General features: G+C 40.4%; 1 protein-coding gene across 3 annotated transcripts in view; it reads right to left on the bottom strand.

Annotated features, from left to right (window-relative positions):
• atrn (attractin) overlaps positions 1 to 13,347 on the bottom strand; it is a 329,788-nt gene that overhangs the window by 171,610 nt on the left and 144,831 nt on the right. For all 3 annotated transcript variants that reach the window (XM_080194537.1, XM_080194632.1, XM_080194724.1), the window contains exons 18-20: positions 5,520 to 5,741; positions 5,229 to 5,366; positions 3,653 to 3,746 (exon numbers count right to left, since the gene is read on the bottom strand). In XM_080194537.1, the coding sequence (XP_080050663.1) occupies positions 3,653 to 3,746; positions 5,229 to 5,366; positions 5,520 to 5,741 (454 nt within the window). The remainder of the gene's footprint in view (positions 1 to 3,652; positions 3,747 to 5,228; positions 5,367 to 5,519; positions 5,742 to 13,347) is intronic.

Genomic DNA, 13,347 nt, shown 5'->3' with positions numbered 1-13,347 from the left:
ACTAAAAGATCAGCCATGATCTCAATGACAAAGCTTCAAAGCGCTGAAACAAAAACAAAGTGCTAGAAAAGCTCAAAAGTGTTGTCAGCATCTATGGAGATAGAGACAATCAGAAAAAACCTTCTGAAAGTCCAAAAACTACATCCACTAGCTCCCCCTAATCAACTCTACTAGTTACATCCTCAAAAGAATTCCAGTAAATCCATCAAGAATGACTTCCCACCCATAAATCAATGCTGACTCTATCCAATCCTGCCACTGTTTTCCAAGTGTTTTGCTATAAAATCTTTGATAATGGATTCTACAGTTTTCCCCACCACTGACACCAGACTTACTAGTTTATAATTCTGATTTCTCTCTACCTCCTTTCAAGGGAGGGAAGTGTTGGAGATGGACCATTTGAAGGTGACAAGGGTAGAAACTGGAAGCAAAATTGATGACTTTTTCCAGTTCAGGACAAGAACAGGAAGCAGCATATATAGTTGTTGATGAACAGAGAGAGTTGTGAGAGAGGGCCTAAGTAGGACTGGAACAAGGAATATTGCACATACCCCACAAAAAGACAGGTATAACTCAGGTTCATGCCTTTATTCTGGAGGAAGTGAGACAAGTTAAAGGGAAATTGTTCAGTGAGAAAACAAATTCAGCAAGTTGGAGGAAGATAGTCATGGACATGACTTTTCAGGCTTCCGTCATGGTGCAAGCATCAACGTTGCCAAGATACTGGGCAAACTGTTCCTCCAATAGTCCAACATGATGTCCCGCACCCAAAAATATACTGTTTCCAATGGTGGGAGAGTTAACCAGTAGACACAGATGGAAGATAATTAGAAAAAGCACCCGAGGGAAGATGAGATATATTTTATGCAGTGAGTTCTGATCTTGCATGCACTACATTCAACACCAATAAAAGTACCCATTCTTCACACTGAAAGCTAAAAATGGTCACTTGCAGGTTTCAAATAATAGCTTTCTATAAAAAGCCCCTTTGTGATACAGAATTACTTAAACAGGAGTTCGGAATAAAACACTTCACCCAGCCATTGTGTTTGCACAAGGTCTGAAGATTTCACTTTAGCTCTCACGTAGGTTCAAGATCACAATCACCATCGTTTCAAATCAAGTTGTCCTACAATATTGCAGACAGAAATGATCCCTGTGGGCCCTGAATAGATTTTTTTAAAATTTCTGAAGACGTTTAACGTTTTTAATTCTGATTCCCAAATTCCTATTCTGAAGGTTCAATGGTGTAGCAGCAGAGTATCCCCGGAGGGAGAGCCTTCACCAAGTCAGCATCCTTCACATGTGGAGCGAGAAGGCAAGAGAACGTGCAACTTCTAGCACAAAGTCACAAACAAGAACATCTTCCACAAGGAGGTGCTGCATCATATTGGTGAAAGTGTTGAGCCACTTTGTCCATAAAGGCTCCGTTAGATTAATTTTCAGTCTCTGCTATATTAGTTCACTCCAGGAATAGGCAATAAATGAAATGCTGGCCTTATTAGTGACACTTGCATCCATGAACAAAATAATTAGAAATGAAGGAAGATATCAGGATGCCATAATTGGCATCTTGATATCTTGCCAGATTTTTCTGGACCAGTTAGTTCAAGTTACTAGCTTAAGTGGACGAACAAGCTGATGGCTTACCTCTAACACGAAAAAGATGGTAATTTGTGGGTAACAAACTAAGTATAATGAAACAAAATATTACAAAGGTAATATTGCACCAGATGAACAAAGTGGAGGCAGGTTTAAGGATCGGCTTGAGGGAGAAAAACCGGGGAGTGAGTTAAATCAAGAATGCTCATGGCGGGATTTGAAAACAAGATGGTCAGTTTAACGATTAAGGCATTGTTTGACTGGGACCCAACGTAAATCAGCAAGCAACAGAGAGGATGCTATTTTGGAATAGGCAGAGCTTTGAATGACTTCAAGTTCATTGAATGCACGAAGCCAGTCAAGAGTAGGTCGGAATAATCACATCGAGAGGTTACACAGGTTTCAGCAACAGATAAGCCGAGGCAAAGTTGATGTTGCGGAGAAGGAAATTTGATTTGATTTATTGTGTCACATGTATTAACATACAGTGAAAAGTATTGTTTTCTGCACACTATACAAAGCATACTGTTCATAGCGAAGGAAACAAGAGAATGCAGAATGTAGTGTTACAGTCATAGCTCGGGTGTTGAGAAAGATCAACTTAATGCAAGGAAAGTCCAATCAAAAGTCTGACAGCAGCAGGGAAGAAGTGTTCTTGAGTCGGTTGGTATGTGACCTCAGATTTTTGTATCTTTTTCCCAACAGAAGAAGGTGGAAGAGGGAATGTCCAGGTGCGTGTGATCCTTAATTTGCTGGCTACTTTCCGAGGCAGCAGGAAGTGTAGACAGAGTCAATGGATGGGAGGCTGGTTTGCGTGATGGATTGGGCTATATTTGCAACCTTTTGTAATTTTGCAGTCATGGGCAGAGCAGGAGCCATACCAAGCTGTGATACAACCAGAAAGAATACCTTCTATGGTGCATCTGTAAACGTTGGTGAGAGCCGTAGCTGACATGAAAAATTTCCTTAGGCTTCTGAGAAAGTAGAGGCGTTGAGGTGCTTTCTTAACTGTAGTGTCAGCATGAGGGAACCAGGACAGGTTGCTGGTGATCTGGACACCCAAAAACTTTAAGCTTTCAACTCTCTTCTTCATCCCCGTTGAACAAGCCCTCGTAGACAGGGGCTTGTTCTCCTTTTAGCTTCCTGAAGTCGATGACAATCTCCTTCATTTTACTGACACTGGGGGAGAGGTTATTGTTGCCGCACTAGGTCACCAGATTCTCTAGCTCATTTCTGTACTCTGTTTGAGATCTGATCCACTACGGTGGTGTCATCAGCAAATGTGAAAATCAAATTGGAGGAGTACTGGACCACACAATCATATAAGGCGTATAAGGAGTATAACAGGGGACTGATATCACAGCCTTGTGGAGCACTGGTGTTGAGGATGATTGTGTGGGAGGTGTTGTTGCTTATCTTTACTGATTGTGGTCTGTGAGTTAGGAAGTTTCGGAGGAGTAACGGTGTTGAAGGCTGAACTGTAGTCAATAAATAGGAGTCTGACATAGATTACTACCATGCAATAGTATTAATGATAGTCAAGAATTTTGATAGGATTTTCTGCCTCCACTGTGTATATTCCGCAATATAATCAATGTTCAGCATCAAGGATTTAACTAGCTCGGCATTGCACAGAATAGAATTCTTTTTGTTCAAAACTTAGTAACTTCATTGATTGCATCAATATAAACTCAGGGTTCAATGCTTGATATCAGAGTAAGTCATTAATATGAAATAGCGTGTAATAGATGTCAAAAACAATATTTGATGTGAAAACTGAATAAAGTCATAAAGAATCTTAAATTGTGGCAAGAAATGAATTGAGTAATATCCTTCTGCACTTTGTGTATCTCACAACAACAGATGCCTGTGGTTTATGAGGGGTTCTTTTTAAATTACTCTCCAAACACTCCATTTGATTACGTTAGCTTGCTCATTAATTGGAAATGTCATGGTCACAAAGTGGAACTGAAATATATGGAAATTTTATAGCAGTTATAAAGCTCCACCAAAAGCAGTGTGCACATAAAATGCGCTGGATGTAACTTACAGCTGACATTTGTCGCCTTTGATTCCTTTTGTTGTACAGAAACATTTTCCTGTCTCGGTATTGCAGATGGTTGCGTGTCCATTGCACTTGCAGGCTTAAGGAAGTAGTAAACAGAATCAAAAAAATGCAAGTGAAAAATTACAAAAACAAGCATTTATCTTTGCTCACTGTACATGGAGAACAGGCGAATTTACATGGGCTTGTTTATTACCATGCTATCTGCCCCTAGGTACAATAATTTAGCACCCTTAATGTAATGAAACATCCCAAGGTTCTTCGCAAGAGTACGACACCAAACCACAGAAGGAGCTATTAGACCAGATGACCAAAAGCTTGCTCAACAAGGTAAGTTTAAAGAAGTGTCTGAAATAAGGCAAGAAAGGTAGAGACAGAGAGTATAGAGAGTGAATTGCACAGCTTAGCACCAACGCAAGTGAAGGCACAGCCGCCAATAGTGGACTAATTAAATTCTGAAATGCTGATGAAGCTAGAATTAGAGAAGTGCAAATACCTCAGGGGTTGTGGGGCTAGAGACGATTACAGAGATAGAGTTGCGATGCCATTGAGAGATTCGAAAACAAGGATGAATATTTTAAAATCAAGACAAGGTGTTACACAAAGAACCAAGGTAGGTCAACAAGCACAGTGATGGTAGGAGAATGGGACTTGTTGTGAGTGAAGCTACAAGCAGCAGAGTTTTAGATAACCTCAAGTATATGGGGCGGCACGGTGGCACAGTGGTTAACACTGATGCCTCACAGCGCTAGGACCCAGGTTTGATTCCCGGCTTGGATCACAGTTTGTATGGAGTTTGCACGTTCTCCTCATGTCTGCGTGGGTTTACTCCGGGTGCACCAGTTTCCTCTCAATTCGAAAGACATGCTGGTTAGGTGCACTGGCCATGATAAATTCACCCTCAGTGTATCCGAACAGGCGTTAGATGTGGCGACTAGGGGGTTTTCACAGTAACTTCACTGCGGTGTTAATGAGAGCCTACTTGTGACAATAAATAAAGTATATGGGGAGCAGAATGTTGGAAACAAGCCAGGACTGCGTTGGAATTGTTGAGGCTGGAGCTAATAAAAGCACAGGTGAAGGTTTGAAGAGTAGCTGAGCTGAGGCAGGGGCGAAGTTGAGCAACGTGATGGAGGTGAAAATAGATTGACTTTGAGATAAGCCTCACCCCCAACTTTGGAAAAGGACCCACGAGTGTACCAGCTTGGTAGTTCTATTTCCCACATCTGTTTAATTAGACAGCAAATGCATAGAGAAATGTGGGCCATTTCAAACTGTTGTTTGGATTAAAGCTGCTACACTTCATCTCATCGACACTCCTTTGAAGCAAAGAGGAGATTCTTGACCATAGTGTCATAGAGTTATAGAGTCAGAGTCTTACAATATGGAAACAGGCCCAATTTGTCCATGCTGCCCTTTAAATTTGAAACCACTAAGCTAATTCCAATTGCCCATGTTTGGCCCATATACCTCTATACCCATCTTACCCACATAACTGTCAAGATTTTGGGAGGGAGGAAATTGTGCGAAACTAGAAGCTTATCAATAAATTGACACTTACATTGGCAACTCCCTCCATTTTTAGGATCTCCATAGTAGCTGGAGATGCAAGTTCCACAGTGGTTTCCAGTTGTTAGATCTTCACATTTCTCACAGATGCTTTCATTAACACATTTGCTATGGCCATTACACTGGCAAGCTAAGAGAAACCAAAAACAAACATGTTTTCATTCAGTGTGAGATATAAAGTGAGAAGTAGCAAGTAATACACAATTTTCTCCAAACATTGCACTTTGACTAAATATACGAGAATAGATAGTTTCTGTTTGGCTGCGATAGGTCTTTTACTAACCTGGGCACTGGATAAAGGACCAGTTGTATTTTGTTTCTGCTGGGCACATACTGACATTCAGAATGGGTAAATAGGGGGCATTTACTGTGGAGATTTTCACTGGCCCTCGAGAAGATCCTTCTATACACTGCCCCTTTCCGGTATTGCTGGGATCGGTACACCACCCACACCCTGGCTGCTCCAAGCACTGACTGCAAGTTCGATAACCAGAACAGGTTTCAGCTACAATGACAGGAAAGACATACATCATAAGCACATTCTGTTTTCAACTTCATCTGTGATTCCATGCAAAAAAAAATATATATATATATATACACATTATTCATATATAATAGGACAGGTCTAGACAGTGAAGATAGAAGGTAATCAGAAAAAAGTTGTCCAAACAGATCATGCAGTGAAGTACAGGATGACCAAAGACAGAGCTCAGAAAATGATTAGCCAGAGACAAAATGGTCCAAATCTTTTTTTTACCTCCACAAAAAATTACACAAGTTACAAAAATTCACTTCTGCACTGTAGGGATTCTAGGAATCACAGAATCAATGTGTACAAATTATGGCACAAAATGGCAAAGTCACTCAAGTGATGAGCTGGGAAATTATTGCACTTATCATCTGTGGCGCAATGCAAATGTTTCTCAGTTGCTTCAAATGGGTGGAATTATAAAAGTACCACGACATGAACAATTACTATCATCTTGCAAATGATCTATTTACTTTTGGTCCTAAGAAATTTAAAATGATGAGAAGGTTAGGTATTGATACTTGCACTGGGATTAAAGCCACGAAATGTTGTATTCAAGCATTATCTAATTTACTGAAAAATACTTGAATCCACATTTAGAAATTGTGGAAGTGTGTGGAAGGAGGTGTGACGGACAGACAAAGACAGACAACTACTGTGAAGGTACTATGTAGTCACACAGGGTACCCCTGCTACATGCAGTTACAACTCCTTGATTTGAAAGGGGGTGGGGGGGTTTAAGTTTAAAGCAATATCCTTAATGAATTCAGATTTTTTTTAGGAATATAGGTGGGCCTGTCAAAAAGGATACTTTGGTTTGTTTAAAGTTTATTTATTAGTGTCACCTGTAGGCAATGAAGTTACAGGAAAATCCCCCGGACGTCACACTCTGGCACTTGTTTGGGTACACTGAGGGAGAATTTAGCATGGCCCATGCACCTAACCAGCATGTCTTTCAGACTATGGGAGGGAATCAAAGCACCCGGCAGAAATCCATGCAGATACAGGGAGAACAGGGGGAGGCTGACTTAACAATAATCGTAAGCGAAGGAGATTTTAACAAGGTTCTCCTCATCTAAAAACATTTTGTTGAGCAAATTATATCCTCCCCCTCATGAAGATTTACGAGAAAGAGCTGTACAAATAGAAGTTAACAACATTGCATTAATAACCAAGCATATACATGCACAAACACACACATGGTGAAATATGATGTTCTTTTCATAATAAAAAGGCAGAGCATACTGCATTGGCACTTAAGGGCTGCAAGTTCCACCAGAACGATTCGAAGAAAGTTAAGGATGGTGCTAAGTTGAATGAAACACTGTACAGATCTGCAAAGATTAGTAGTAGGTCAATAGATAGTTCAAATTTTAAGAACCAGCAAAGAATGACTAAAAAAGATAGACGGACAAGGAAGACATGAAAATGCAAAACAATGTCATGGCATGGACATTGAATGTGTATTTTGTGTCTGTCTTCATTATAAAAGATTTAGAAAACTTCCCAAAGTTACTTAAAAGTCAGAAGGTGAACAGAAGGGAGGAACTTAAAATAATCACCATCACTCGGGAAAAGGTGCTGAGAAAATTATCAAAATCATGAAAAGTTTACAGAACAGAAAAAGGCACTTGGCCACCACATCTTTACTGGTTGAAAATGAGCCACTAGGCCTGATTCCAAGTTCCAGCACCTTGTTCCAAGCCCTGCAGGTTGCAATGCTTGACAGGCATATTCAGGCACCTTTTAAGTGAGTTGACAGAATCACAGAAATTAGACCTGAAGGCTGCCATGTCCCCAGGCCAGATTGCCTCCATCTTAAAGTCTCAAAATAAGCGGCTGCAAAGACAGTAGATTTATTGGTTGTAAGCTCCCAAAATTCCATAGATTCTGGAAGAGTCCCAATGGATTAGAAAATAGTTAATGTTGTTGCATTATCTGATTCAAGAAAGGGGACAAACAAAAAGAAGCCAGTTCATCTAACATCTGCCATAGAGAAAATACAGCAATGCATTATTATGGAGGTTACAGAAAGATATTTAGAAAATCATAAAATGATCAGAGTGTTAACATGGGTTTGTGAAAGGCAATCTTGCTTAACTACTTTACTGGAGGTTTCTGAGGAAGTAATAAGCAAGGTAGATAATGGGAAACATGTAGATGTGTATTCAGATTACTAGAAGGCACTGAATAAATTACATCAAGGGTTATGACACAAGGTAAGAGTACGTGGTGTCGAGAATAGCATATTAGCACAGATGAAGGATTGGTTATGTCACAGGATGTAGAGAATAAGATAAATGGGTCAACAAGCTGCAGTTAGAGAAGTGCCATGCTGGACCTCAACTACTTACAGGTTACAGAAATTATTTGGATGAAGGAATCAAATGTATGGCATCTAAATTTACTGATGGCACCAAGACAGTTAGGAAAGTAAGTTGTCAAGAGCAGGTAGAGTGCCTGCAAAGGAGTATAGGCAGGTTAATTGAGTGGGCAAAAAATTGGTAGAGAATGAGGGAGAACGTGAATTTGTCCACTTTGACTGGAAGAATAGAAAAGCAGCGTATTAAGTGAAGATAGATTGCAGAACCTGATGATACAGAGGGATCTGAGTGTCCAGCTACACAAATCACAAGTTAGTGCGCAGTACAGGAACTGACTGGAATTGAATTTTGGCAATTTATTGCGAAGATAATGGAATATAAAAGTGGAGAGTTTTTACTGCAGCTGAACAGAGCTTTGAGACCTCATCTGGAATACTGTGTTCAGTTTTGGTCTCCTAATTGGCTATAGCTGCATTACAAGCGATTCAGCAAAGATTCACTAGAGTCATTCCTGTCATGACAGACTCATCTTGTGAAGAAAGATGAAAAGGACCAATAACCATTGGGGTTCAGAGGCACCAAAAACCATCTTTTTGAAACATAAAATACCCTGAGGTAACCTAATAGATACCAGGAGGGTAATTTCACTTCTGGGAGTGACCAGAACTATGGAACACAGTTTAAGAATATGAAGTCTACCATTTAAGGCCTAATTAGGAGATTTCCGGAGACGAGGATTGTTCGTATCTGGAATTCTCTTCTCCAGAAAACAGTGAACACTGTTCACTGAACTTATTCAAGTCAGAGTACCATAGGTGCTTGATAGACAAGGGAATCAAGGGGCAAATGGTAAAGCAGAATTCAGACCATGACCAGATCAATTATAATCTTTCTGAAAGGCAGAGCAGGCGCAAAGGGGCAAATGGCCTAATCCTGCTCCTATGTTTTTCTGAAACAGACCCACACAATAAAGAGGAGGACTGAGGGACAATTAAGCCAAGAATGCAATGGAGAGCACACAGTGAATGCTGAAACAAGTTATTAAACTTCACTTGAAACAAGGCAGAGCATGCTTGTAGATTCAGATTTTGATATTGATTATATTGTACTAATGCTTCCAAGTACTAACACAGAGATCCTCCATCACTGGTGGTATTAGCAGACTGTAAAAGAGGTTTAAACACACCTTATATGATATGATTCATTTTACATTAGCACCACTTGCACAACAGAATTCCTACCAATATTATCAGAAGAGGGGAGAAGCTAAAATCTAAATATAAACAAAAATAAAGAGGAACATTACGGGGAATTTACTCAATAACTGGCAGTACAAAACAAGCTGGGGCCACAAATATTACAGGAATAGAAGAAATGCAGATGTAAAGCCTGGAGAATTGCTTCAACATTGACAAGAGGGCCCACTCCAAGAATAAATACCTGGCTGGGACTCAAATTTTATCATAGCTGCCAAGTGTAGGAGCAAGCAAAATAGCTGATCCCTGGCACTGCTGAGCTGCATAACAGGGGTAAGGGATCAGAGGATTATAGGCAGAGGAAATTATAGACCGGGAATTATAGACCGGTGAGTCTCACTTCTGTTGTGGGCAAGGTTTTGGAAAAAATTATTAGGGATAGGATTTATAGTTATTTGGAGAGTAATGAGTTGATTGGAGATAGTCAGCATGGTTTTGTGGCGGGTAGGTCGTGCCTTACTAACCTTATTGAGTTTTTTGAGAAAGTGACCAAAGAGGTGGATGGGGGTAAGGCAGTGGACGTGGTGTATATGGATTTTAGTAAGGCGTTTGATAAGGTTCACCATGGTAGGCTTCTGCACAAAATGCAGATGTATGGGATTGGGGGTGATCTAGGGAACTGGATTAGGAATTGGCTAGCGGATAGGAGACAGAGGGTAGTGGTTGACGGTAAATATTCATCATGGAGTTCGGTTACAAGTGGTGTGCCTCAGGGATCTGTGTTGGGGCCACTGCTGTTTGTGATTTTTATTAATGATCTGGATGAGGGTATATTTGGGTGGATCAGTAAATTTGCTGATGACATCAAAGTCGGAGGTGTGGTAGATAGTGAGGAAGGGTGTCATAGTTTGCAGGAAGACTTAGACAGGTTGCAGAGCTGGGCCGAGAGGTGGCGGATGGAGTTTAATGCAGAGAAATGTGAGGTAATTCACTTTGGTAGGAATAACAGATGTGTTGAGTATAGGGCTCACAGGAAGACTTTGAATCGTGTGGAGGAGCAGAGGGATCTAGGTGTATGTGTACATAGATCCCTGAAAGTTGGGAATCAAGTAGATAAGGTTGTTAAGAAGGCATACACAGTGTCTTGGCGTTTATTGGTAGGGGGATTGAATTTAGGAGTCGTAGCGTTATGTTGCAACTGTACACAACTCTGGTGCGGCCGCACTTGGAGTATTGTGTGCAGTTCTGGTCCCCACATTACAGGAAGGATGTGGAGGCTTTGGAGAGGGTGCAGAGGAGGTTTACCAGGATGTTGCCTGGTATGGAGGGGAGATCCTATGAGGAGAGGCTGAGGGATTTGGGGTTGTTTTCGCTGGAAAGAAGGCGGCTAAGAGGGGATCTGATTGAAACATATAAGATGATTAGAGGTTTAGATAGGGTGGATAGTGATAGCCTTTTTCCTCTAATGGAAAAATCTAGCACGAGGGGGCATGGCTTTAAACTAAGGGGGGGTAGTTATAGGACAGATGTCAGGGGTAGGTTCTTTACCCAGAGGGTGGTGAGGGATTGGAATGCCCTGCCTGCTGCAGTTGTAAATGCGCCTAGTCTGGGGGCGTTTAAGAGGTCTGTAGATAGGTTTATGGACGAAAAGGGATTGGTTTAGGTTAGTGGGTCATTGTTGTTTTTTTTTAAACTGGTCGGCGCAACATCGTGGGCCGAAGGGCCTGTTCTGCGCTGTAATGTTCTATGTTCTATGATTGGGTGTGGGGAGGTGCAATCATATCCTTCCTATAGTGAGGTGAGAAGAATTCCAGCTGTGGCCTGCAGCACTAACATAACCTCCCTAACTTTTATACTCCTGTGCTGTATTATTTTCTGTTCTTTCTTTGTACATCAGCTGCACTATTCTGCTCCACACACCCTCACTTCCTCGGTAAATTCAATCAAATTTGTTAGGCATGACCTCGCTCTGACAAAGCCATGCTGACTATCCGTGATCAAATCTTGCATCTCCAAGTAGAGATTAATGATTCTTCTTAAGAAAAAGATTTGAACTGCTGCTAACAAGAACGATTGCGAACCCAAGTCAAACAGTATGAGTTTATTCATCTGGTTTCATTTAACATGAAAGTCAACTTTTGAATTTCATGGGGCATACAGGTAGTTCAGTCATTGGATACTGGTTTTTCACCTTTAACAGAGGGGATTTTCAATTTGCGAACTATTTGAAACTTACTGCACAAGACTTCCATGGAACAAAATGGGATTGAATATGTGGGTATATAAACACTAAATAAAATTGTCAGGGTTTGACATTAAACTGACAGTCTAACTAGGAATGGCCACAATTTCTGCGAGAGATAATGGAGATGATGCAAGGGATAGCTTAGCACTTGGAGCTGAATTCTTTGGTTCTGTATAAATTTAATCCAACCATTGCCTGGTGATGACACTGGATTCTGCACTAGAGCCATATTTCAGCAATGACATCATTCACCTTGAGCACCAGGTTCACAGTCATTGCCAAAGTCTTTAAAAATCAAAATAATCTCCCAATGCATCAAACTTCAAATAAAATTGATGCTGTGGTAAACAAAGTCACTTCTAAGGATGCCAGGACTCCCTTATTGCATCTTTGATTCCATGTATAATTGTGATAATTGAACATTGTTAACTTTGGTGTTGTGCAACATGCAGAAACATAATTTCATCACTTAAATGTTTAATCTGTCAACAACATGATTGCTGCCATTATAAAATTACACAATTAGATACTCTAATTGAAACTCTCTGCTCAGACAATGGTGCCTCGATAAGGTCAATTGCAATGAAATGAAGCCTGAATCTGGGATAAAACAGCTCGAATCCAAGGCATACAAATGGATATTATCAGGGCACCACCTAACATTCCTCAGCAGCAATGCAACATTCATGCAACTTTATTTTTCATGGAACAACAGCGATGGCAGCCACCAGGAGTACAAGATAATCATCTTCATTGTCGCTATGCAAATTACCTTCACAATATGGGACATTTTTGATTATATACGGAAGGAAAGCTTTTAAGCATGATAATCAAGGTATAGAAAGGGTATACAAAAGCTCGACCAGGAATGATGGAAGGAAAACTTGTACAATTGTCATAAAATAGGACAAAGGAAAGGCACCTCCCGCCTGACAATCTGTAAACAGATTGTGGCCTATGTTAAATGATTATTGATTTTCTACTAGATCACCAGTATATGCATGGAAGGCATTCAACGAGCATCAGAGATGGAGGCAAAAGTCAGCAAGCATGCTTGTAACCTACAGTAACAAGCTGCAATGCTGAATGGTTTAGAATTCAATTCTAGACCGAAACAGAGTTTAACACCTAAGATAGTTAGAGAAAAGCAAGATGTGAGAAAAATTCCTCTGAAAACTCTGCTCAGCTAATTCATGTAAAGACAATCAACTGTTCTTCGGATGCTTGCGTTTTGGCTAGCTGGGAGGGCTACTCAGTTTACTGTTCAAAGTATATGGTGGGATATAACACAATCCAATGACCGGTGTATACAGCAATGGCTCTCCTTATGATTTTTGGGTTATGGTATAACTTACTTTGGAAGGGGGTTTTTGGACCAAAGGGGGAAGCAAGGTCCACCTGTAGGTTCATCATGACATAAAAAGTTAAAAACTATGATGCTAGGGAACCAGTTTTTGGGGCAGCAAATACAAAGAATGAGAATGAAATGTTGTTTTGTAAAATGGAGAGTTTAGACAAAAAATAAAATTTCACCACTGGTATAAATACAAGCCTTGGAATATCCAGAGATTCACCAAAATAAGATTCCTTAATACAGGGATGAAAAGTAAATTGCTTGAGCGCTTCAATTACATTTTTTAAAATGCCACCTGGAAAAATAATTAACTACAATTGAAAATCCAAATCAGGGGAGTCAACTATTAATCTAGAGACTCAGCTAATGCTCTGAAGACCTGGGTTCAAATCCCGCCGTGGCAGATGGTGGATTTTGAATTCAATAGAAAAAAATCTGGAATTAAGAATCTACTGATGACCAT

Source organism: Carcharhinus amblyrhynchos, chromosome 1, assembly GCF_965287045.1.
Source record: "Carcharhinus amblyrhynchos chromosome 1, sCarAmb.v2.hapA, whole genome shotgun sequence".
Lineage (NCBI taxonomy): Eukaryota > Metazoa > Chordata > Chondrichthyes > Carcharhiniformes > Carcharhinidae > Carcharhinus > Carcharhinus amblyrhynchos.
Note: the sequence above shows the minus strand (reverse complement) of the source record. Positions and strands in the feature narration are given on the sequence as shown.